The sequence below is a fragment of the Neomonachus schauinslandi genome, chromosome X (assembly GCF_002201575.2).
Source record: "Neomonachus schauinslandi chromosome X, ASM220157v2, whole genome shotgun sequence".
NCBI lineage: Eukaryota > Metazoa > Chordata > Mammalia > Carnivora > Phocidae > Neomonachus > Neomonachus schauinslandi.
The window spans coordinates 65,460,223-65,488,184 of NC_058419.1; the positions used below are offsets into that span (position 1 = coordinate 65,460,223).

At 34.9% G+C, this 27,962-nt stretch overlaps 1 protein-coding gene across 1 annotated transcript in view; it reads left to right on the plus strand.

Moving 5' to 3' along the window:
- ATRX (ATRX chromatin remodeler) overlaps window positions 1–25,542 on the plus strand; it is a 319,976-nt gene extending 294,434 nt beyond the window's left edge. The window contains exons 31-35 of the mRNA XM_021678803.2: window positions 18,235–18,384; window positions 19,236–19,361; window positions 20,115–20,210; window positions 20,732–20,860; window positions 21,780–25,542. Of these exons, the coding sequence (XP_021534478.1) occupies window positions 18,235–18,384; window positions 19,236–19,361; window positions 20,115–20,210; window positions 20,732–20,860; window positions 21,780–22,058 (780 nt within the window). The 3' untranslated portion in view covers window positions 22,059–25,542. The remainder of the gene's footprint in view (window positions 1–18,234; window positions 18,385–19,235; window positions 19,362–20,114; window positions 20,211–20,731; window positions 20,861–21,779) is intronic.
- Window positions 25,543–27,962: the final 2,420 nt, after the last annotated feature.

Below are 27,962 nucleotides of genomic sequence, written 5' to 3' on the forward strand. Positions count from 1 at the left end.
AATTTTAGGAATTATTTGTTTACTTTGATAAACATTTATCGATTATTGCTGACTTTGAGGTGTACTGTGAGGGTATACTAAGAACAACAAGACCTTGTCTGTACTTTAAAGAAGATTTTAAAAATCCAGTAGGAAAGAAATGCTATTTAATTGTTATGGGATGTCTGGAAAGAAACCATCTGTTTTATAACTTGGTATGCTGAGTTGTTAAAGGTGTCATGCTTTTTCATTTATAGACTTTACTTACTGTATTTTGCTTTTGGTGCTATAACCCTTTGCCCAAGAACAAAAAGGAAAAGGAATATTGAATACCAAATTAACACAAAGTGCTTCAACTCTCCCACAGCTCTTCCCAAAAGGAAAATAATAAAATAAATATAAAAATGAAAGGATGTTAGTCCTTTTTTTTCCCCCTTACTGTCTGCTTTTTATTCCCATAACTTAGATATTAGTGCTTTTTAAAAAAGGTTTTTATAACAGTGTACTAGGGACGCCTCAGTGGGCTCAGTCGGTTGAGCGTCTGCATTTAGCTCAGGTCATGATCCCAGGGTCTTGGGATCGAGCCCCACATCGGGCTCCCTGCTCAGCAGGGAGCCTGCTTCTCCCTCTGCCTGCTGCTCTCCCTGCTTGTGTGCATGCGCTCTCTCTCTCTCTCTCTCTTGCTCTGACAAATAAATAAAAATATTTAAAAAATAAAACCGTGTACTATACCACAGTGCCTTTCTAACTATCACAGTAACTAAGAACTGTCAGGGATCTAAAAGGAAATACAATAGGATATTGTATGAGATTTACCTGAAGGAGGTGGTAGTCTACTTGGGGAGAGAAAAATAACATTATTTTAAGAAAAAGAATCACTACATCAAAAAACTAATGATGCTTGGTGACTAATATAATAAAACAAAATAAAATTAAAAAAAAATGAAGTGCTGATATGACTGGTACTGAATGTGTTGTTCATATAGTATATGGTTTAAAAATGGAGAATGGAGCATTCAGGTACAGTTTTAGTGGAAAAAAATCAGACTGGCCAATAAAAGGTGGTTAGTACTTGGTTGGATTAGGAAAGAATGAGGTTTGAATGCAGGATGAAACAATTTGGGCAAAGGGAAAGATAATGATTTATGTACCAGACTCAAGGTATGATAAAGAAATTGGCCAGGTAAAGAGTTGAAATTGGATGGGTGAAGTGTGGATAAGGTGGGGCCAGCTTATGGAGAGCCATAAAAGGTAAATGGAGCATTTGGATTTAAAATAGTTTTCACTATAAGTTCATGAATGGACCTGTTATATGATGAATGTAGGCTTTTGGAAAATTAGCCTGTTAGTAAAATGCAGGATGAGGACATATAATAGGGTGATGGTTATGGAGTGAATCAAACACTTCAAGAAAATAAATGAGAGAACTCAATAACTGATGCTAGACTGTAGCTTTCAATAGGTAGTCAGTGAAAAATTTACCTAAATAATGAAGCTTATTTACTCATTAAAAGCTTTTCAGATACCTGCAAAGTACCAATTATTATGCTGGTTACTAAGGATACATTGGTAAATATGACTAGGTTCCTGCTCCTAAGGAGTCTAATCAATGTACTGTAAGCAAGTAAATGTAATAAAAGCTAACGGGTCCCATAATATAAATCTGTATAGACATCAAGGAAGGAATATTCAGTTCTTTCTTGGAAAAGCTGGAGATGGGAAATTGATGTTAGGAGGACTTGAACTGATGTTGAAAATAGAAGTGAGTAGCTGTTTGCATTGCTATGAGGGCAAAAGGTGAAGGCCCTTCAAGAGGAAGAGTAGGAAAAAAACATATGCATCAAACAGCATGGCAAGTTTTAGGAGCCTCAAGTAGTTTAAAAATAATAGAGTAAAAGGAGATAGTGGTAGAGTAAGGGAGGGTAGGCATGGGGAAGAGATAAAAGACTGGAGAGACAGACGGGAATCAGATCATAGAAGTTAGAATTTGGACAATGTGTTATAGGCTATTGGATCTATTGTAATGATTTTAAGAAAACCACCAAAATCAAATTTTCATTTTAGAAAATCACTTAGGGTATCAGTGTTCAGGATGGATTGGAGAAAGGAAAGTAGATGTAAAGATACTTGTTAGGAGGCTATTTTTATTTTTTTTCAATTTTATTTTATTTTGTTATGTTAGTCACCATACAGTACATCATTAGTTTTTGATGTAGTGTTCCATGATTAGGATGCTATTTTTAATAGCATTTTATAGTCCAGATGAGAGAGGTATTGCAGGCCTGAAGTAAGGTGGCAGCAGTGGGGATAGAGAAGTACCAAGCACAGTGTAGGTACTCAGTAAATGTTAACTTTGTTCCCTAGGCTTATATTTAGAATTTCACTTAACTTTGCCCATTACTGTTTGGTTTTGATTTCCTTTAATAATTTGAAAATTGGTCTTCTCTGAAATAGGTACAAGTGGGTGTTTTTGATATTCATAGTGAGGGATTTCTTAGTATTTGAACCTGCTCTTATTAAAGACATTTCAGAGTTGGTTCCTATTATTATAGTACAGTTGCAAGCACCTTTCTTTTTTATACATCATGTTCAAGATGAAAGACTGCTAAAAATGATATATTTTCATTTCCCCTTCAAATTGTTATTATCTAAATAATGATTAAATTGCATGCCTTTTGAGTTAATTTTCATTGCCCTTTGATATTTCTTGAAGTGCTTATTTTCAATTTACTTGGTATGTGGTTATTATATCTTTTTCTGCCTTATCACTTCCTCTTTAATTATTATATAACTCCTCCTCCTATATTTCTGTTCTTGTTTACTTTTCTCTTTTTTTAATTTTTTAAAATTAGATTTAATATCTCAGACTTAATTTATTAACCACTTGACTGTTTTTCTTGTCTTTTTATCTTTGCAGCTCTTTAAAGGCAAGAACTATATCCTTTGCTCCTTTTCTTTCATCCATAGTGAATTATATAATGCTGGCACTTTTATATGGCCTTTTTTGAAATCCGAGTCGCCTTTATAGTGATATTTAACTGGACTTTTTATTGTTCCTTAATGATCCATATTATCATTGAAAGGCAGTGTCAGACTTATTATTGCAAGTAGTAAAATTGAAATGAAGAGTGATCTGTCTGTCACAGCAGGTGTGTGAAAGGAAGAGAATTGGAGTTTTTAATTCGTGTCTTCAGTTCTATACTGAATTAGCTATTTTAGTCAGCTCTGTTCTCCACTCCACCCCATGAATTATATTTTGTTAAATCCCCTCATTGGTTTCTTGCTGTTGTTGGTACTGCTTTTCTTTTTTTGAAATATAACAGCCTTGTGGTCCTGTGAACCTATTTTTTAAATATATTGATTTTAGGGTCTCCTGAATCATGTCTACAAAGTGTTGGTGCAGCTCTTTAGTTGTTCAGGGTAATAATGTTTTCAGCCATTTTGAAACTTCCAAATTTATCTAAACTTAACATTTTAACATAAGTTTCTAGTGATAAAGATTTGTTGACTGATTCTTTTTTGTTTGTTTTTGTTTTTTTTTTTAAAGATTTTATTTATTTTTTAGAGAGCGAGAGAGAAACAGCATGAGAGGGGAGAGGGTCAGAGGGAGAAGCAGGCTCCCTGCTGAGCGGGGAGCCTGATGTGGGACTCGATCCCAGGACCCTGGGATCATGACCTGAGCCGAAGGCAGACGCTTAACCATCTGAGCCACCCAGGCGCCCTGTTGACTGATTCTTAACTGTTTATTTTTTAACTATTAAAGTAATAACTTGCTTCTGTTAACGTTTATGTAGACTATGTTAGACCAAATATCTTTTTCTGGTAGTAAACTTATGAATAATGAATTATTGAACACTACAACAAAAATTATCATGTACTATATGCTGGCTAACTGAACATAATTAAAAAACTTAAGAATTACACAGATAGCAGAGATGCAAATCTTGGTCAGGGTCATGTTTCCTAATATGCTTAAGTGAGTATACAGCCTAAGCTCTGTACCCTTTATTAAGAAAACAAAAGTCAGTAAACCTGGCATAAAAGTTTTTTGGTACTTCCCTTTTCTAGCACTGTACTGCCTGTCTTTTTAAAGGTGTACTGCGTGTTGGTAATTATAGAGAGAACAAAATGGAGATTTAAACTAACGTATCCAAAGTGAGGCTTTAGGTCTGCTTCCTCCACCCTGATCTTGTGTACAGTTTTCTCCCTTTGTCTTCACTCCTTTATTAAAGTTTTAATACCTCAGAGCATAGTTTACTGAACAGAGATGTTATTGTGCAGTGTTAATACAGGGGTTTTATCTTAGTCTTTTTTAACATTAGCGAGAAATATACTCACTAAAAAAATTGATGTGAAGTCTAAAATAGCTAATCAACTTATTTAGGGAACTTTCATACATTTATTTTTAGGAATAAAAGTTCAAAAGGACCCATTTAATTGTAGGGCAAGTGTCAGTAACCTATAGCATATTAACCACATGGTGGCACATGAACCCAGTTTTTGTTGACATGTACCTATAAGGAGCCATGCTCATAATTGAAGCATATATGAGGTTTGATGTCATTGTTTCCTACTTCTCTGCCTCTTTTATTACAAGTTACATGTTTATTATTTAATAAAACAAGTTCTAGTATTGTTTCTTTGTATTCACTGGCATAAAAATGATTATTCACCTGAATAAGAATAGAGCACCAGAAATCATAATGTACTCTAGAGAAACTGTTTTAATTTTACAACTTCTTTGTAGGTTATAATTATATCCAGTGTTTTCCGGGATGGTTGATACCTAGTAAAAAGAGCAAATGGTTTAAGCCTGTTCCTTTTTCCAGTCACCTGTCAACTGCTCTTTTTAGGATGTAATCTTAGGCAAGCCACATAAGCTTTCCAAGCTTTACTTCCCTCAAGAACGTAAGATAGTAGTACCTTTCTCACAGAGGAGATAATCCACATAAAGCCCCTGCCTAACACATAGTAAGTGCTCAAATATTAGCTGCTCTTTTTGTTTCCATAATTGTTACTAATATTGCCATTATACTTGGTTCATTTCTCTGAAACCAGTATAGACATAAATTTTTAGAATTTCAGAGAAGTCGGGAAGTCCTGATCCTTAGGAGATTAAGCTTGACATATGACAGATTAGTAGAAGACTAAAAACATTTAGGGTCCAGAGGCAGGCAGTAATCTCAGCTAGACTGCAGAAGAGACAGGTATTTGAGGCTTGAATTCTTTGAGAGATCAATTATAATCAAGAGTGAATAATACTAGATATTGATAATCACTTTTAATGATGTTAGCATGCATTTGACTATAAACTACTACCCTTTCTAACATTCAAGGATTTTTTCTTAAATAATACATACGACTTTAGAAGAATTGTCTACCTTATAGCCAGCTGATACCTCTGTAGTTTTAAAGTAAAGAGGTGCTTCTAGTGTCCCTCCACAAACCAGAAAAACAATAGACTGACCATGCTTGCTTGCTTGCTTTCCTTCCTTCCTTCGTCCTTCCTTCCTTCCAAGATTTTTTATTTATTTGAGAGAGAGTGAGTGAGAGAGAGCACAAGCGGGGGGGCGGGGAGGGAGGGACAGAGGGAGAAGCAAGATCCCCGCTGAGCAGGGAGCCATCATGCAGTTCAATCCCAGGACCCTGGGATCATGACCTGAGCTGAAGGCAGATGCTTAACCAACTGAAGCACTCAGGCCCCCCTGTCCATGCTTTATTTAAAGTGCTGCTTTGTTTGTTTTTAAAGATTTTATTTATTTATTTGAGAGAGAGAGACACAGCGAGAGAGGGAACCACAAGCAGGGGGAGTGGGAGAGGGAGAAGCAGGCTTCCCGCCGAGCAGGGAGCCCAATGAGGGGCTTGATCCCAGGACCCTGGGATCATGACCTGAGCCGAAGGCAGACGCTTAGAGCCAACCAGGCACCCCTAAAGTGCTGCTTTGTATCTTATTTTGATTATATCACCTTATAACACAAAAATTATTAAGGAGCCAAGGTTACCAAGTATTTTAGGGAAAACATATGGATTAAATGGACTTTGGTGCCAATGATGCCCCTGAATAGCAGCCTCCCTAACCCTGACAGGATGCCTTGCAAATCACTGCTAATGGAAACATCAACATCTATGAGGCCACCTTACTGGCAGAGTTGGGGGTGGAATGCAAGATTCTGTTGGGGAGGATGTGTGAGGTAGACTTCAGGAAGTGTCTCCTTTTGAAACACTAGAAAGATCTGCTACTCAAGATTATGGAAATTCTGAAATTTAAAATAGGTTTATATTTAGTAAATGCTCACTGATTAAACGAATTTTAATTCATTTATTAGGAATTCAAATTCATTAGGAATTCAAAAGCAGGAACTTTTTTTGGCTTTGTAGACAAATTAAAAGATATGTCTGTTCTTTCTAGATTATAAGCTTCCTACTACTGGCTTGTGAGGGTAGGGATTGTGTCAGTGAATCTTCATCACTATATTCCTAGCACCTGGCATAATAGCTAGCACATAGCAAGTATTTGTTTAAAATGTGACAAGTGAACAAATGAGTTTTTGTCCTGTAATTGCAAGCTGATGGTTGTAAGGCAGTGGTTGACACGCCTTTAAAATACGACATCAAAAACTAATGATGTATGGTGACTAACATAACATAATAAAATGAAAATAAAATAAAATAGTGTTTTTTCTTGTGTGTAGTTCTTAGACTAAGAGTAATAGCATCTGAATAGATTCTGAATAGCATCAGAATCACCTGGCAGCTTGATAAAAATGCAGATTCCTGGCTGCTTCTTAGACCTACTGAATCCGTTTCTGGGAGTGGGCCCTGGGAGTCTGTATTTTTAACAAGGTCCACCACTGTTTTATAGCTATCAGGTATGTAGTAGTATGATTTGCCTTTATAGTTATTATCAGCTAAACCTTTGAATTAAGAATAAAATAAACAGTAGCTAACATTTTTTGAGTGCTTTTTATGCCAGACACTGTACTAAGGGCTTTACTCGTATTGAATCATTTATTTATTGTTACTATTTTTTAATTCTTATAGCCACCTTACAAAGCCGGTACAGTTTGTTTTTATCTTATAGATGATGAAATTATAACAGAGAAGTGGTGACACCTGGATTTGATCTCAGTGCCATAACCAGACCCCATACCCTTCAACCACTACACTCTACTGTGCTGACATTAATTTGTTACGTGATTAAACTTGTGGAAAAAGTAAACTGAGGCACTCTCCTTTGATATGACTTCACAACTCCTTTTTTTAATTTCCCACTTTCTTTTTCATTGATATATAATTGACATAGAATAGTTTTAGGTGTACAAAATGATGATTCAGTATATGTATATATTGCTAAATGATCACCACAGTAAGTCTAGTTAACATCCATCACCACACATAGTTAAACAAATTTTTTTTCTTGTGATAAGAACTTTTAAGATCAATTCTCTTAGTAACTTTGAAATATACACTACAGTATTATTAACTATAGTTGCCATGCTATACATTACATCACCAGAATTTATTCATCTTACCCTTTGACAAACATCTCCCCATTTCACACACAATTGCAGCTCCTGGTAACCACCACTCTACTCTGTTTCTATGAATTCAGCTTTTTAGATTCCACATGTAAATGAGATCATAGGTATTCGTCTTTCTCAGTCTGACTTATTTCACTTAGCAGGATGCCCTCAAGGTCCCTCCGTGTTATTGCATTGACAGGATTTCCTTATTTTTTATGGCCAAATAATACTCCATTGTCTATATGTACCACATTTTCTTTATCCATTCATCCATCGGTGGACTTAGGTTGTTTCCATGTTTGACTATTGTAAATAATGCTGTGATGAATGTGGGGGTTCAGGTATCTTTTTGAGTGTTTTTCTTTCCTTCTGATTAATACCCAGAAGTGAAATTACTAGATCATATGGTAGTTTTATTTGTAATTTTTTTGAGGAACCTTCAGGCTATTTTCCATAATGGTTCTATCAATTTCTATTCCCACCAACAGTGCACAAGTATCCCCTTTTCTTCACATCCTCATACTTCTTGATCAGTACTATGGGTTTATGAAAAAGCATTTTCAGTGTTACCAAGGTGTGTAATACTGGAGAATATAGATTTTATCCTTTAGTTACTGCAAAATCCTAGGGTGGCAAAGCTGATCCTAGTCCTCTTTAAGTATCTTGGATGCTGAACTTATCTCTAGCCCCAAGTCAGTACAGCATAGTTATTAAGAATAAGAGCCCTTGAGAAAGACCACCTGGATTTGAATCTTGACCTTCGTCAAGTTATTTGACTTCTCTGTGCCTCAGTTTCTTGATCTATAATTCCAAGATACTTATGTCTGTTGTTCTTCAAAAATCTCATCCTCTTCATTTTTTTCATCTCCTTCTGAGAGTGTTATTAGTAAATGCCTGACCTTCTGCTTTTAGCTTCCATATCTTACAGCTTTTATTTTGCCTCATTCTGATCTCCTAGCTCACTATTTTTTAGCTATATCTCTTCTGCTTTTTATATTATCCATTGAGTTATTTATTTTAGTGATTATTTCTTATCTCTAATATTTCATTTTGGCTCTTTTTAGATAATTTTTGTTTGAATCTCATATTTGCAATACCTTTCCTTATTTCCTGAAATGCTTATTTTGAATTATTGGTACATTTTTTCAGTAACTCTGCTTCAAATGGCATATGGTGCCAGTTTGTTGTCACACTAGGGATGGTATGTGTGTGTGTTGTGTGTGTGTGTTTGCATGTGTGTTTGCCTGTAAGTTCCTGGAATTTATGTTTCTTTTTCCTTTCTGTAGTTTCCGTGGGTTGATTGTGGTGGGGGGAGCCAGCAGCCCATGCTGATTCATGGTCTTAGAAATCTCATCAGTTATATGGTGATAATAACAGTATGTACTTCATAGAGTTACTATGAAAATTAGATACTCTGTGTAAAGTTCTTAGAACAGTGTTAGCATGCAATTATGCATTCAGTTTAGCTTTAAAAAAAAAAATCTATGGAGAGGTGACTTGAATTCAGATCCCAGCTTTAGAAAACTGTTTTTGATAGGTTAAATATAGAGCTAACTAGGGGTAAAAAGAATATTGACACATCTTTCAGACTTTGTGCTGTCCCAGAATTCTGTCACATTGTCTAGTGTTATCTGTCTCCATTATTGCTAAGAAAATAAGGAAAAAATGGTTAATTTAAAATTTTTTCCTGTTTTGAAAATTTTCAAACTAGAAAAATATAATGGATACTCATACACCCATCACCTAGTTTTAGTAATTGCTAATATTTTGCCACATTTGCCTCCTCTATTTTTCTGAAATATTTTAAGTTATATTTTTATAAATTATGTATTTATTTTTTAGAGAGAGTGTGAGTGGGGTGGGGAGAGGGGCAGAGGGAGAGAGAGTGAATCTTAAGCAGGCTCCTTGCTGAGTGCAGAGCCCGATGTAGGGCACGATCTCATGACCCTGAGATCATGACCTCAGCCAAAATCAAGAGTCAAATGCTTAACCAGCTGAGCTACCCAGGTGCCCCAAATTATATGTATATATTTAAATTATAAGATTATACTTCACTTGTAAATATTTCAGTATAAATCTCTAAAATATAAAGACATTTCAAAAAATAGGCATTCCTTCTATAACCACTATTCCATAAAATTAATAACTTAATTTCCCAACATCATTTAATACCATACCTGTATTCAAATTACTCCAGTTGTCTTGAAAATGTCTTTTATAGCTTCTTTGTTCAAATCAGGTTCCGTTCAAGGTACACACACTGTATTTGATTGTTGTATTTCATTTTTCTATTCCTTTTAATTTAGTGCACTCATCCTCTCTCCATTCTTGATTTATTTCCTGGTGGTATGTTTGAACTTCCATCTCTTACATATTCTATAAACTGGAAATTAGACCCAAAGGCTTGATTAAATTCATGGCAGATATTTCTGGCAAGAATGTTTTATAGATAATGTATAAAAAGACATTAATATTTTTTAAAAATACAGGATAAGGCAAAGTGTGAAGCAAAAGGAGTAATACATACTGAGTGCTTGTGCTATGTTCCTTTAAATACACTCTCTTATTTAATTCTTACAATAACTCCATGAGTTACTGATGGTATTATCCCTTTGTAGTAAGGGAATTGGTTCCAAGAGATCACCGAACTTTAAATGGCAAAGTTAGAATTCAAAAAGAGAAAGAAAAAAGTCAAACAAGGCCATTTATCTTTACATAAACACAAAAAAATTTACTAACAAATCACTTGCTCTCTCTGCCTCAATCTCTAGTAAAATAAGAGCAACAAATTGACTTTAACATAAATAAAGTGCTCTGGCTTATCATGCTCTCATTTTAGGCAATGAGAGGTATCCTTTAAACATCAGCAAAAAATTTTTTTAACATATATACATTCGCAGAACAGGTAATAACTCACTGGTCCTTCTATGACAACCATATATCTAGGATTTTCTAGGACAATTCTGATACCCAACAATCTTTCCTATCAAACATCTGAATTTTTCATTAGAAAAACTTGGTTAAAGTGTAAAACTCTCTCTGTACAGTAATACATTGTTTTTTAAAGTGGGGGGGCGTGCTTTAGACTTTTAGAAAAGGTGTTGGAAGTAAGAGAAAGTAGTAAAGAACACCAGTAGAATTCTTCCAGTTAGCTGACCAAGAGAAGAAAATATTTTGGTCAAGAGAAGGATTAAATTCTATCAGATGTTGCTGGTGGATCAACAGGATCAGGTCTGAGAATTGACCATCAGATTTAGCAATGCAAAGGTCATCATAAACCTGGCACAGTGCTTAAGCACTTCATGTGTAATATTTAATCTCCACAGTAGATCTTGTGAAGTAGATACTTATTAGGCTGATTTTACAGACCAGGAGACTGAGATTCAGAGAGATGACTCACTCAAGGACATAGGGCCAATAAGTGTTAGAACTAGGATTTAAACCCAGTAAGACTGTAGGTCTGCACTGTCCCATACAAGAGCTGGCTACATGTGGTTATTTACATTTGCATTTAAATGTATTAAATTAAACTTTTAGTTCCTCAGTCGCACTAGTAACATTTCAGGTGCTTAGAAGTCACATGTAGCTCCCATTGGACAGCACAGACAGAACATTTCCATCATTGCCCAGAGTTCTGTTGGATAGCAGTACTCTAGAGCCTGTGATCTTTTTTTTTTTAAAGATTTTATTTATTTATTTATTAGAGAGAGAGAGCACATGAGAGGGGGGAGGGTCAGAGGGAGAAGCAGACTCCCTGCCAAGCAGGGAGCCCGATGCGGGACTCGATCCCGGGACTCCAGGATCATGACCTGAGCCGAAGGCAGTCGCTTAACCAACTGAGCCACCCAGGCGCCCCTAGAGCCTGTGATCTTAACCACTATACATAAAGTCTCCCAATTTACATTATATATATATATATATATAATGTGTGTGTGTATATATATATATATATATATATATATATATATATAATGAAATTTAAACTAAGTCTTGCCATTAAATTTTCCTCTGAAATTCAAAAGGCTGACACAGGTCTTTTTATCAGATCAGCAAAATTATATTGGTGTTTATATTTCAAACAGTCTGGTCATGAAATTGTCTGTTGTCCTTTCACTGTTTTCCATTTTCATTTAGGGGAGTTCAGAAGGACATAACTAATATGTTGGAATGATCAGTGATCCTGAATTAATATAAGGTACTTGAGTGCCACAGTATCTGTATATTAATATCCTAAAGTATGTTACTTGAATGGTTAGGTTGGCTGATTCAAATGTCTTGTAACATTTTAGGAATAGTGGAAAATGTAGGCTGTGATACTTCTGGGTGAATTAAGTAGGTGAATGCCTCCTTCTGTCTCTTCAGTTACTGATGTTTTCATAACCAAGATTTTTACATCATATTCATTACTTTGGACCCTTAAAGGAATATAAATTGCATGAGAGATTTGGTCAATATAAGAATCACTAGATGGCCTTATTTATGTATTTTGTTCTTATTACTTTACCTTTTTAATGTTTTCTTTCTTTAAAATGTAATTTGAACTGCTAAATATCTGCTTTCATTCCTATTTCATATGTCTTCTATTTATATCCTTTTTATTAGCATACCTATAGTTGAGTTAGAGGATGTTAACAGTGTTTATGAAATAAAGAGATAATATGAACTCCACATTGTATAGCATGAGAATCCAGTTCCAATTCAGGCTCTACTTGGAAAGCTGCAACCTCTAGAAAGTCATTAGTCATATAAAATCTTGACTGACACTCTTGACCTCAACAGTGAATGATATGTGGCTTATGTAGTAATTATAATGGATAACAAATTTTTAAAGGTTAAATGCTAAGTATACTTTCTAGTTCCTTGAATGTTAAATTGAGTAGAAAACATTCTTCTGATCAAAGGAGACTTTGGCTTTTACCTTCCACCAAAGTCAGTGTGGTAGACCTGCCTTTTCCTTCCTTGAAAGTGACAAGTTTTGTAGTTACCACTACCTTACTTTTACCTATAATTTGGGAATCTAGATATGTTTATAAATGCTCTTTGGCAAAAGTATGTGCTCTTGATCTAAAAATCTGATATGAGGTGGTATGTGAACTTTATTCAGTATCTCTCTAGTTACTTATCAAGTATGTTGCTTTTATTTTTTTTCCAGTGTGGTTTGGGAAAAAACAGCCTTCAAATTTGAAAGTAAAAACTTTTTTTTTTTTCACCAGGAATATTAAGTCTCTTTACTAAAAATCTAGACTTATTGAAGTAATAAAAGGAATTTTTTCATAGCTTTTTGAGTGGGTCCTGTGGCACTTAAGTATTCCAGTGGCATTTTATTTCCAGAGATTATAGAATTCAAATTCAAAGTGATGGCAAGCAAAATATTTTGAAACATGGCAAACCCGCACCCCTACCCTCAGGCAAAGACTTGATTGTTTTTAAAAATTTTATTTTCAAGGTTGAATTTCAGGATTGACTAGATGGGAATTTTTGTCAGCTTGCCAAATACTTTAAACTTATAAGTAAATGAACTTAAACTTTTAATTTATCATTAATTTTGTTTCATTAATTAAACTAGTCATTTTTAAAGCTTAAACTAATGTAGCTCTTAACTAGAATATAGACCATGCTTTTCCCCAGCTTGTAAGCTTTTTCACTTACTGAAGGAAAAATAAAATTTAGACAAAGAAAAGGTACACATTTGGATATAATTTAAACCTCATTTTCACGACTGTTGGCCTAGTGATTATAGATTCTGTTTCAGTATTGTTTTCAATAATAGTGTTGCTATAGCAACTAATAAATGCATGCTTCAAAGAGAAGAAACAAAAAACCTTTCCACCGATTGTGTTGTATATTGAGATGAAATTTTTCTTTATTAACTTACATAATTTGCTCTAGACTTTGCAAAACTGTTTTTCCCAAAGAAATATTCTGAGAATCCTGTTACACGTTTTTTTTTGCTGTCTTAATCTCATCATCTGTTTCTTGTATTAACAGTATGCTACAATTAATTTACAAAGATGTAGAAACAGTATATATCAGAAATTCTGTATCTTCTTTCTGTTATTTGTGTCTCACACAGCACTCTACAGGAAAGAAAGATTTTTGCCCTCCTGCTTCTGAACTATGTAAATGAATCTTGTTCCTATAAAAGTCAGTTAACACATATAGTGTCTTTTCTTTGTTAAAATGAAGATTGTGGTAAACATACTTAAGTCCTTGAATATTATTGGCATAGTTATTGTATGAACAAGTAGTTGAAGTACACTAAAATTTGTCCGTTAACCTATTTTGTTGCAGATTTAGTAATAATGAAGAACTGGAAGTGGCCTAAGTATTAATAAACCCTTAAATAGAAGAATAATTAAGTAGATTATAAGGTTTATCTGTATAATTTGTAAGCACCTTACAGCCATTAAAAATGATAGTTTGTATTTGATGTAAAATGCTGTCCATGGAAAGATACTAATTCAGAAAAGTGGTTTCAAAACTATAGTACAATCCCATTTAAAAAAAAATTTTTTTTAATTTTATTTTATTGTCAGTCACCATACAATACATCATTAGTTTTTGATGTAGTGATCCAAGATTCATTATTTTCGTATAACACGCAGTGCTCCGTGCAGTATGTGCCCTCCATAATACCCATCACCTGGCTAACCCATCCCCCCACCCACCTCCCCTCTAAAACCTTCAGTTTGTTTCTCAGAGTCCATAGTCTCTCATGATTCGTCTCCCTCCGATTTCCCCCCTTCATTTTTCCCTTCCTTCTCCTAATGACCTCCATGCTATTCCTTATGTTCTACAAATAAGTGAAACCGTATGATAATTAACTTTCTCTGCTTGACTTATTTCACTTAGCATAATCTCCAGTCCCATCCATGTTGATGTAAAAGTTGGGTATTCATCCTTTCTGATGGCTGAGTAATATTCCATTGTATATATGGACCACATCTTCTTTCTCCATTCATCTGTTGAAGGGCATCTCAGCTCTTTCCACAGTTTGGCTATAGTACAATCCCATTTTTATGTAAAAGCATCTGTGAGTATGAGTGTAAAGTGTAAATGTGTGGAGAAATATATGACAGATGGTGCCATTAGTTATCTCTAGGTTTTATAATAGGAAATTAGCATTGTTTCCTTAAATTTTTTTTAAAGTTCTTTGAAAAGAAGGGAGCATCTGCAGCCAGTAGAAACAATTTGAATGGTTATTTGGTTTGATGTTAGGAGGGAGCTAATGTTTTAGGAAAAGGGTCCAAAAATTTTTAATGATACAAAATAAAGTCACATGCACTTTTCCTCTGACTTGTTGGCATTTTAGTTGACTGTGGGTCAAAGGAAAGTTATTGCATGGACAGAGGCTGAGCCTCTACCATAATCTGACCTTAATAAAGCAATCATGTTTAACTTAAGAGGATAGATCTTAAATCTGAAATTGGTGGGGAGAAGACATTAAAATGTTTTGGAAGTGGTGTTTCCTAAAATGAGTATCTCCTGAAGATGAAAATGGTAAAATAGTTCATGTCAGGTTTAAGCTAAGCATGAACTGGTTTTTTACAGGTTTGTGTCTGAGAATTGTGTTTGCTTCAGTTTTTATATTTTCCTTTATTAAAAAATTAGCATTTTTTTTTAAAAAACTTCAAAAAGTACAAAAGTGTTAAAAGTGAGGGAAAAAATAGACATACTTAGGTTTCTCCCACCTCAAAATCCTTCAGGGTAGTGTTTTTTATTTGAGAACAGATCTGGGAAATGGAGGAACTATGCCTCAAGAAAACATTCTTTACAGTGTGATAGAATGATCACTGGAAAGAAGTCAGAATATTCAGCTTCTAGTCCCAGCTAGTCTGAGCTGTGTGATTGGAACAGGTTACTTTGCCTCTCTGGGCATGGGTTTCTATCAATTCCAAGGTGATGAGTTTGGACTTTGAAATTATGGGATGATAAGGACTGACTTGATAAAACTCCCTGATAGTTCAGACATATTTTAAAGGGTATAAATGAGAGTGTGTGTGCGTGCCTGCACATGCACATTGCATACATGCAATCTCTGGAAAGGCTTTCTCTCTAACCATAAAAGAGTAATTAATATATGAACTCTGGTGTTTATAATTGAGAAATAAACACTGCACTTAATTGACATAAGATTTATTTCCAAAGATTTGGGTGTTTCATCTATTTCTGCTTATTCTCATATCATCCTGTTATACATGTGAATGGATAGGATTTCATTTTGTTCAACTGACAGTTATAGCTAGACTAAATTATTATTCATTGTTACAGAGAGAATCAGTGGCACAGCTGAAAGTAAATCAGTTCCTAGTACACAATTCTCTTGGTCTTTCCCTTAGGTTGCTTTCTTTCTTTTTTTTTTTTTTAATTTTATTTTATTATGTTAATCACCATACATTACATCATTAGTTTTTGATGTAGTGTTCCATGATTCATTGTTTGCGTATAACACCCAGTGCTTCATTCAATACGTGCCCTCTTTAATACCCATCACCAGGCTAACCCATCCCCCACCCCCCCGCCCTCTAGAACCCTCAGTTTGTTTCTCAGAGTCCATAGTCTCTCATGGTTTGTCTCCCCCTCCGTTTTCCCCCCTTCATTTTTCCCTTCCTACTATCTTCTTCTTCTTTTTTTAAACATATAATGTATTTGCTTCAGAGGTACAGGTCTGTGATTCAACAGTCTTACACAATTCACAGCGCTCACCATAGCACATACCCTCCCCAGTGTCTATCACCCAGCCATCCCATCCCTCCCACCCCCCACCTTAGGTTGCTTTCTTAGAGAAATGAAGTTATTTTTGACTATGGTTAAGAACATCACTTATTGCTAGGCAGAAGTAAAATTAGGGACTATCCATAGAACATTTCTACCTTGTAATTTATTTGGTATTCTGTAGAATAGCTGACTTTTCTAATTGTATTTGGCATGGTCACTTGCTAACAATATAAGTCAGTGTATCTGGTTTTATTATATACCTCTCTCTTGAGTCATAGTTTGGGGGTGCGCATGGGAGACATACATCTGAAGAAGCATTATCTTTTAATAGAATTTAATTCATAATGGCCTGTCTCCCTGCCTACCTGGTCAGTAACTGTGAACTTTGGAGATCTGTTTACTGATGATAAACCTCTTTTATATGGCATAGGCATGGGAAGTCAGCTTTGATGACAGATTTCTACACTGGTATAGAAGAGAAATGTTTAGCTAGTGTTTCAAAAGAACGAAACCTGTTAGCATTTATGTATTCCACCATTAGGCTTTCTTGAGCCCTCCCCTATGTGTGGCCTCTAATGTTTTCGGTTTCCAACAAAAGAAATAACGTATCATGTCAGAATGAAGTATAAAATCTCAATTACAGCTGTATTCATTAATGAAATCAATTCCTTTTATCTCATGGAATGATGAAATAATTATTTCAAATATTTATTAGGGTAGCAAGATAAAAAGTTGTTTAAATGATACCAAATATTCTGATTATTTGGAATTAGTGTCAGCATTTCCTATTGTACAGAAAAAATCTTAGGGCCTCATGATTTGAATTTTTCATCTTGAGTTATTTAACAGACATTTGAGTTCCTACCATGTGTTGTAATACTCTGGGGGTGGACGAAGATGTAAAGACAATTATTTTCAAGTGTGGGATTTGTCTATGCTAAAACTTAGGAAGGCATTAAGCATTACTAGATGTAGAGTAAATTTAAATTTAATGTACTTATACCTCTGCAACCTTTCCTTTGCTCTGTTATTTATGTTCCTTCACTAGATTCACACTGAATTTAGAAAGTGTGTTCTAAGAGAACTTGCTGTTAGAGGCTATGAAAAATCCTTTTGTAAAGTGAGTTAATTTGCCTTTTATATATCCAGGTTTTCATGTGTGATTTCTTAATAAACAACTTGTGAGTATTTTAATTTTTTATTAGCAAGTAACATATCTGTGGTTCACTTTAACCCCCTACTCCCAATCTTTCTTTGTCTCTCTCTCATAATCGTAATTACACAGAGCAGGAGTTTGGTTGTTCTTACTAAGTATATAAATGATCCCAATTTTTAGCTTTTAAATTTTTTTAACCTTAAAAGACTGACTTAAGACACTATGACTTAAAAAAAAACCCACTGTGACAATAAAATGATACAGTATATATCAGTTTAAATTTGACCCATGCATCTTTACAATGTAATTTATAATTGACCTTTCTACAATTGAAATATAAGGACTGTATGTTCTAGTGAAACTGTCCTGTAGCTGTTTAGATTAATTTAGATTTGCTTTTCATTAGTATAGTGGCTGGTGGCCAAAGTGATTGTGAAAGAAATAAAGATAAATATGTATAAACAGTAGTAGCCATGATTTTTAGCACAAGCATCCAATGTAATCTCTGATTTAAGCAGACTTATATTAGCATTTATAATCAACTCAGAACAAATACAAAACAAAATGTACATGAAAAATTAGAAAAAAGAGGAAAAAACCTCAAAAAAAACCCCACATTTAAAACATTGTGAACGCCTAAAACATGCTTATATAAACATTGTTATATAGGAAGTTCTTACAGAAGAGGCTGGTGTTGCATGTATTGTGACTGTTTTCTAAGTAATTTATATCATATATATCAGAAATATGTGTAGCAGCCAGTGTCTAGTTTCTAGTCTGACAATAGACCAAAGAACTATGGAGATAGGATCCAGAGAGAAAAAAATAATTCTCTGTTACTTCAACCCCTCTAAACAGGACACCATACTTGCAGAACTTCTTCAAATACATAAAGAACACATTGTAGGATATCATGAACATGATTCTCTTTTGGACCACAAAGAAGAAGAAGAGTTGACTGAAGAAGAAAGAAAAGCAGCTTGGGCTGAGTATGAAGCAGAGAAGAAGGTAGTTCATTCAAAATGCTTTTTGGTTTTGGTTTTTGTGTTAGTCATTTGAAAGAGCAGTGAGTAAGAAAAGGGTCACATTTGGAACAGGTAATAATAATAGGGAGTCTTTAGGAACAGAGTCCCGAAATATGAGTCTGTTTATAGGCTTTGGTTACCTTTGGTGGTAGAGTAGGAGGAAGGGAAAGAAGAAAATAGTTTCCACTTAAAGAGTGGTAAGCCCAGTTCTGCTTAGCACTTGCTGAATTGAGATATTAGTGGGAAGCTGTATATTTAGCATCACTTAACTCCCGTCAACACCGTCACTCTAGTAACAGACATACAGGAGCTTAGAGTTTGGAGGTAGGAGCAAATGTTTCTTTGACATGTGTACCATGAAATCAAAATTTTGACTGAATGTCAGAACACAAAAATATTCCATTATTGGACTTTAATGTCAGTCTCCAACAGCAACTTTAAAATAGTTCCATGTCTGTTTTAAACACCAACCCACTTGAGCAAAAATGTGCCTAAGCATGGGAAACTTTATCCTAATACCTGAATTCTTTTTAAACTCTTAACTCATTGTACCAAGCTTCTTTAACGTTAATGTGATGTTAGGAGTCTCATTAGAATTCTCTGAGTTGCCCCATTCTGTGGGAATTTTCAGAAAAAAGAATACACCTTTAGGGGTTAAAGCTTTCTGTGTAATAAGATCTTGGTTTCGGGTGAAAAGGATGTTTTGTTTGTGTGTGGAAGAGTGTTAATAATTTCTTAGATCTGAGAATGTGGATTCTTTTCTAAACCAGTAGGTGATGTAGAATTTCAAGTTTTAAATCACAATGTGGAAAGTGCATAATTTTTTGTTTTTAGGGACTGACCATGCGTTTCAACATACCAACTGGGACCAATTTACCCCCTGTCAGTTTCAACTCTCAAACTCCTTATATTCCTTTCAATTTGGGAGCCCTGTCAGCAATGAGTAATCAACAGCTGGAGGTAAGTTGTGAAGTACAAAAGTAGTTTAACTTGAATTAAAGGCAATTTCAAGTACCCTGTTGTTGAGGGTTCCCTATGCAGGAATATCACATTCTCCAAAAGATTACCTCTGAATAGACCAAGAAATTTTTCTTTTATTTGTTGACCTTTTTGAACCATCATAGTATAGGAAAATGTGGTTTGTTCAGAGCACAAGAGAATTCGGCCTTGAATTAATGTTCTTTGAATTATTTTAATTAAGGAACAATAGGGCAGTTGACTGGCTAGGGAAATAGCACTTTCTTAGTTATAAAATATTTTGAATAAACAAATTAACTTGCTTAATGTTTGAAAATAGGATAAATACATTTATATTCTGATGCAATGTAGGTGCAGCATTAAGTATATGCTAATGTCCAGTATTATGAAGTAAGTTATTTGAAACTAGAATCAATTATGAATTAAATAAGAAAGATTAGGTTTTATTATACCAATTATGTAGTAACTTAATTGAATCTGTGGTTTCCTTTTGAAAATGCACTTATGGAGTCATTTAAATTGATAAACTATTGGTGCAAACCCAAACTTTTATCTTCCTAACAAGACCCTCACTGATAAGTTTTACCCACGTTATTGATGCTGCATTTTGCTGCTTTTCAATTATTTGAAGAGTTTTAAAACCAAGTGCTATAAATTGGCAAAAGGAAGGATCCCTATACTTTATAACCATGTGTGTTTTATATGTCCTATATAACATTTCTTGCATTCTTCTAGGACCTCATTAATCAAGGAAGAGAAAAAGTTGTGGAAGCAACAAACAGTGTGACAGCAGTGAGGATTCAGCCTCTTGAAGATATAATTTCAGCTGTAGTAAGTTAATAGGCAGTTATCTTACTCCAACTTGATATTTCTGTCGTGTTCCCCCTCTAGCCCTTTTGTTTTTATTTGTAATTGTTGTTTGCCTCACTCCTTCTGTGGGGAAAACCACATAATTCTTCTAACTTGATTTGCAATAGTAAAATACTAGTAAACTGGATAATAGTGCTAAGCTGTAATTCAGCATTTTTGCTTAAATGTTGGCCCAAAAGAGAAATGGGTAATATCCCAAATGATTGGGAAATCAGTCAGTCAGAGAAATGTATGTGTTGTTTACTTAAACATATTTTATCAGTTACACAAATTAAATCCAAGTAGTTTCATTCCAGAGATAGCCAAACCTTGTACGACAGTGGTTAACTCAGTACCCTGCTTTTACATCCTTGTTTTCTTTAGAAAAGAATAAAGGAAAGGGGGGGGGGAGCCTTTTTAAAATCCTGAATATTTTTGAGTACCTTAATTATTTGTCCTCAATTCTACTGCAATAAGAAGTAAATGGAACCTTTTTCTTTTAGTGGAAGGAAAACATGAATCTCTCAGAGGCCCAAGTACAGGCGTTAGCATTAAGTAGACAAGCCAGCCAGGAGCTTGATGTTAAACGAAGAGAAGCAATCTACAATGATGTATTGACAAAACAACAGATGGTAAGAGTTCGACTATCTCTAAGTTATGTCCAATTTTCTTGAATTTATAATAATGGGTTTGTGTGACATCTGTGTCAATAATCATCTTTCCTTCATATGGATGGATGACTGGTCATTTTTCCTGGAAGAAATTTTGTCAGGAAACATATCTCGTCCACATAATTTTATTTTTTTGTGTATTCTGGACATCTAAAAAATTTTTGCCAGACTTTTACCGTATTTACCATTTTTAAACAATTTAAGTATACTTTTTAATATATTTAATTTGAGAGTAAAAAAAAGTGGAGCTATAGATTATATATGTCACAGGTTCCTACTTAATTACATAATTCTTTAAAAGACTAGCATATTCCATTTTTCCCATCATAGTTGTTTGCCAGCCATCTGCCTTTCACTGGGAAATTTCAACTCTTGACTCCAGGGAATCAGTTTCTGTGGCATGAATTTTACGTAGCACTGTAGAATTATTGATTTTAAATTCTCTTAGGAAATTTAAGACACTCCAGGTAGGAATTATTCCCACTACAAGTGTTTTTTCCCTTTGGTGTTTGTCACTAAAAATGTTTGTCATTATGTGAAATGTTTAAAAGAATGAAGAAGAAATGAGATTTGACAAAAAGTGCTGTAACTAATACTTGAAACTAATCATTGTGCGGGACAGGTTACTATGGCAACTAAACTAAATGCTGCTTGCAATACAATAGTCAAGTCATTAAGAGAATTTAGCCCTAAATGGTGTTACTAAGTGGTTTCTACAGTAATGGTCCTGTGAATGCCTCAAATTAGTAATGGTGATAACAATAATGTGTTTTCCTTTTGGTATGGTACACCCTTAACAAATTGATTTTAACTTAAAACTTGATACTTACCTCTTTGAGACAGGTCATGCACTTGTAACAGCTCCCTTTTCTCTCTTTAGTTAATCAGCTGCGTTCAGCGAATACTTATGAACCGAAGGCTCCAGCAGCAGTACAATCAGCAGCAACAACAACAAATGACTTATCAGCAAGCAACACTGGGTCACCTCATGATGCCAAAGCCTCCAAATTTAATCATGAATCCTTCTAACTACCAGCAAATTGATATGAGAGGAATGTATCAGTCAGTAGCTGGTGGTATGCAGCCACCACCCTTACAGCGTGCACCACCCCCAATGAGAAGCAAAAATCCAGGACCTTCCCAAGGGAAATCAATGTGATTTTGCACTAAAAGCTTAAAAGGATTGTTAAAATCATAGAAAGATCTTTTATTTTTTTAGGAATCAATGACTTAACAGAACTCAACTGTATAAATAGTTTGGTCCCCTTAAATGCCAATCTTCCATATTAGTTTTAATTTTTTTAATAGGGCATACCATTTTTTCCTGACTTTTGTCAGTGATGTTGCCTAGAATCTTCTTACACACATTGAGTACAGAAGATATTTCAAATTGTTTTCAGTGAAAACAAGTCCTTCCATAACAGTAACAACTCCACAGATTTCCTCTCTAAATTTTTATGCCTGCTTTTAGCAACCATAAAATTGTCATAAAATTAATGAATTTAGGAAAGAATACAGATTTATATATTCGTTCTTTACATATAAAAACACACAGCTGAGTTCTTAGAGTTGATTCCTCAAGTTACGAAATACTTTTGTACTTAATCCATTTCTTTATTAAAATGATGGAAATGGTTTTAATGTTCTTTTGACTGAAGTCTGCAACTGGGCTCCTGCTGTATCATCTCCGTGACTGAAAGTTAGAAACTAAGGGTTATCTTCGACACAGAATTGTGTGCAATATTCTCAAATACTACTGCTCTAAAACTTGGAGGAGTCTTGCAGTTATCTTAGCATTGTATAAACAGCCTTAAGTATAGCCTAAGAAGAGAATTCCTTTTTCTTCTTTAGTCTTTCTGCCATTTTTTATTTTCAGTTGTATGTGCTGAAATAATTACTGGTAAAATTTCAGGGTTGTGGATTATCTTCCACACATGAATTTTCTCTCTCCTGGCACTGATATAAAGCACATCTCTTAACTGCTTGGTGCCAGTGCTAGTGCTTCATCCTGTTGCTGGCAGTGGGATGTGGACTAACAAAATCAAGTTCTAGCATTTTAGGAGGTTAAGGATGATGGTGTGGTTGTAGGGTCACACCCTGTTTTATAAACAATATCAAAATGGCAGAACCATTGCTGACTTTTTAAGTTCACATGAGGAATGTGCTTTAATAATTCCCAGGACTGTCAGTATTGTGAAATAATTCCTCTGAAAGATAAGGATCACTGGCTTCTATGCTCTTCCTCTTTTCTGTCATCATCATGTTCTTTTCCCCCAACTTCCCTGTTATTTTAAATAAATCACATTTCAAAGTTCGATTTTGTTTTTAGTTTAGATCTGTGAGGCAATTTTCTGATCAAAATAATTCATCTAATACCCTTTTTTGAAGTTTTACTAGAAAATCATTGCATTGTTTTTTTAATCCAGGCCTATAAACATGACCTGTAAGTTTATTCATGTACAATTTGGTTGCTTGAATTTCTTGAAGAAAAAGATTGTTAGACTATGGGAGTCAACTCAACATGGCAAAACCATTTTTGAGGTGGTGTTGTAACAGGTAGTGGAAATAGCTAAGGAATTTCATAAAAAAAGAAAGTTGGGTGGAGGAATTGCTCTAGGTATCACTGGATTAGAATGAGTTTAACATTAGCTAGAACTGTTTTGAGTTATTTGGATGATTAAGAGATTTCCATTTTTATCTTGAAAGAACTAGTGGTAAACATCTAAGAGCACTAGGTTTGTGATACGGGATTTTTGGGGTTTCGTGGGTTCTGTTTTTACCCCCCCTCCCCCCCCACTTTACCATGGTGAGTTACCACTAACAAATTCCATATATTTGGATATTGTGCCAGCCATATAATCAGATTTACTTAATTATGGTGGGGGGGATGTGTGTTTACTCCAGAAGAAATGAAAAAGACAAGATTTATGAGATAAGTATTTGAAGGCAGTACACTCTGGCCAACTGTTGTCAGTTGGTATTTCTGTAAGTCCAGAATACCTTAAACCTGATTTACTAGACCTGGGAATTTTCAACGTGGTCTGATTACTTGTGCAAAGACATGGATGTAAAAATTTTAGGCAACCTTCTAAACCTTTTTCACCATGGATGAAACTATGACTTAAGGAATAATACATAGAAAGGATTAATTGGAACTAAGAGAGTTTGAAATAAAACTTGGACCACTTTGCATACACTCTTCTCACTTGACATTTTAGCTACATAATATGTACTTTGAGTATAACATCAAGCTTTAACAAATATTTAAAGAAAAAAATCACATCAATAAGATACTAAAAGGCTCATTTTTATATTTGTTTTAGATGTTTTAAATAGTTGCAATGGCTTAAAAAATGACGATTTAAAATGTTGCTTGTAATACAGTTTTGCCTGCTAAATTCTTCATATTTTGTAACCTGTTTTATTTCTTTGGGTGTAAAGCGTTTTTGCTTAGTATTGTGATATTGTATATGTTTTGTCCCAGTTGTATAGTACTGTTTCAGTCCATCATCCAGCTTTGGCTGCTGAAATCATACAGCTGTGAAGACTTGCCTTTGTTTCTGTTAGACTGCTTTTCAGTTCCGTATTGAGTATCTTAAGTACTGTAGAAAAGATGTCACTTCTTCCTTTAAGGCTGTTTTGTAATATATATAAGGACTGGAATTGTGTTTTTAAAGAAAAGCATTCAAGTATGACAATAATACTATCTGTGTTTTCACCATTCAAAGTGCTGTTTAGTAGTTGAAACTTAAACTATTTAATGTCATTTAATAAAGTGACCAAAATGTGTTGTGCTCTTTATTGCATTTTCACAGCTTTGAAGATCTGTGCACATATTGTTTCATAGAAAATGTATAGCTTTTGATGTCCTATTTAATGGTGATTCTTTTGCACATTTAGTTATTTAATATTGGGAGGTCAAAAAGTTTGGTTTTTGAATCTGTTATATACTAAATTCTGTAAAAGGAGATCTCTAACCTCAAAAATAATTTACATACCAGGAAGCCTATGTGTGTTTGTGTTAGTTTTGGTTGTCTCTTTGTAATCCAGCACCATTTCCTGCTTCCCAACAGCTGCATCACTCATTTAAATCAAGCAGGACTACCAATCCACACTTGATAGAAAAGCTGCTTACCCTCCTGAAGCCATAGCAGGTTAATGGAAGCCTTATTACCTGGCCTCCAAAGAAGCTGAATATTTTGTAGTCTTCCCTTAGCTATGCCCATTTTCCCTCTATCACAAAATCAGATACTTAACATCTGTGCCCCAAACAAAACTTTAAGATAATTACTTACCTATCTCAGTACCATTATTTCCTTTGAGGGTGGCATGTTGTGAAGGTATAGATACTTATTCTAACAGTAAATTAGGTCATTCTTTTACATGCTCATTTCACTAAAAATTATGTTCAGATTATTCCCATCTTACTTCACCAGACTTAGTCTCAAGTGACTTTTAGCTATCTCCACATCAAATCTACCCTTAGAGATGAGAATTCCTCCACCATGGATTTTTTTTTCAAGTCTGTAATCTGTGCCAATCCCAAAGGAGTTACCAAATTTCAGAAATGCTTTTTGTCTGTGCAACATTTTATATATGCTGTTATATGGAGGTGAATAAAAATTTAAAATCCAAAATATATATTGTTTCTAAGCTCAATATCTGCTAGGTAACCAAACTCTGCCCACATTACTCATGTTGGATACAATAATGGAATGGCCCCACCCCCCCAACCTAAGAGTTTTACTCCCCAGAGTATGTACCACCATAAAATTCCTTTACAATATATACTGCCACTCTCTCTGTGGAGTAACCTTCCTGTCACCATTGTGCCTACTTGGCTAACTAAGGCAATCGCCCTTCCTCTCCTCACTTGAGAGATCTTTCTGATAGTGACCACTACATACGTTCACCAAGGAAGACAGCGTATAAATCGAGGCCTTAATTAAAGATAATGAAGATCAAGCTGTAATTGAAGGAATGGAAGAGACAATCCTAAAATATGGCAGGCCCTCTTTAATACTCAGAACTACCACATATTCCAAGCAATTTCTACCCTGCAGCACTCCTCCAAATTCACCTCACCATTCATTCTGTCCTCACTTTCTCCCTGGTAGAAACATAAGGGAGGGAATTTGGCTCCAGTCTCCTTTAGTTAATCATATCAGATCAGAGACTTCTACCTCTTTATAGACTCCGCCCTCTCCGTATAGTCCTCACATCAAATACATGTTCGTTTTCCAGAAAGGTGAAGAGATGACATCAGATGCAAGGATGGAATTTGTTTCAGGTACATGAAGAGAAAGTGTATTAAAAGGAATAAAGATAGAGAGGGATAGGGAAAGAGACTAGATTGGAATGGATTAATGAAGGATCTTGAAATCCTGAATAATTTCAATACAGAGGATAACAAGGGTTTGTGAGGTGGTTGATGTGTTCAAAGTAGCAATAAAGATGGTGATTTGGGCAGAGATAATTTGGCTTAGGATGCAAAGTGAAGAAAGACTGGAGACAGGAAGATAATGAATCCAGGCATTCAGTGACAAGACTATAGACAACTTTAAGGAAAAAAATCAGACTGAACTTAAATTGCAAGAAAAAAACTGTTACTTCCTACCCCTTACCCAAGGAGTCAACTTTCTTCAGGACTTCTGGTTTTATGTGCAGAATTTCACTTACTCTTTTTGATCACCCTCTCAAGCCTAATGATAAAACCCTTAGTGGCATTCCTGTTCTTAATTTTTCATTACTCCTAATTATACCCTTACACGTATATACAGAAAGTGAGTTTGGTCCATTTAACTAAACTGAGTGTAATTCTGTTTCCTCAAGCTAATTCTTCAAAGGGCTAAATCCATTCCTTTTAGTTTTTCTTAAGACCCATCCATTCCAAGTGCTAGTATCTGTTAATATTATAAGTTTCCTTTGGTATTTTCGAAGTGCCTTGTGGTTATTACGTGTTAACCTGTATACAACATATCTGTGAAAAAAGTGAGAATAATTACATTCTCCGCGTGACAGTTAAGATAAAAGTAAGAACAAAATAAAATCCATTGCACTCAGGAGGCAGAAAACATTACTTAAGTTACTTGGGTCTTTATATCTCATTTGGAAAATAGGACTATAATAACTTTCCTGGAGGCAGGAGCCTGGACCAGGTGATTTCCTGAGGTCCCTTTCAGCTTCAAGAGTTAGGGTTTAACTGTGAGCAAAGCACAATTTGAAGCCAAAAGGCAATGGGTTTGTCTTAGGTTACACGGTAAGTTTGTGAACAGAATTAGAAATCCTTTGCCTTTGGTTAACGCTCTCACAGACTAAGGTATACCTTTTCTTTTCCTCTGTTTAGAAAAATGAGCGGTCTGGCAGGCATTTTAATGACAAAGCAGATAAGTCAAGTTGTAATGGGCTCTAATTACCACTTCCACAGCTGTAACCTTCTTTATCTTTTGCCCAGAGGCACTCCCAGAGCTGATTTCTTACTGCCTCTGGAACTCAGAAAATGAAAAACCATATTTAAGAATGATTCTTATATCCTTGTTGCCTGATTGGTTTATATACATTGACAAAACATCAAGGTAAATATAAGTCAGCTTCTGTAAAGTCAGCTTTTAATGATAACTTCCCATTCTGTTCATAGCTATAAAGCCCAAATTAAGCCAATGTTTAACTTGTCTGGTCTGGATGAAGTTTATAGTAAGACAGTATTTGTTAATATATTGAGTCTTATGTCGCAACACATACGGCATACTTTTTGAGATGTAGATTTTATTTAAAAATCTTGTGACAAAAACTAATAGAAGGGGCGCCTGGGTGGCTCAGTCATTAAGCGTCTGCCTTCTGCCTTCGGCTCAGGTCATGATCCCAGGGTCCTGGGATCAAGCCCCGCATCAGGCTCCCTGCTCCGCAGGAAGCCTGCTTCTCCCTCTCCCACTCTCCCTGCATGTGTTCCCTCTCTCGCTGTCTCTCTCTGTCAAATAAATAAAATCTTAAAAAAAAAAAAAAAACTAATAGAAGAGTGAAATAGTAATAATTTTTTTTTTCTGTAGCTGCTTGTCCTTACGTG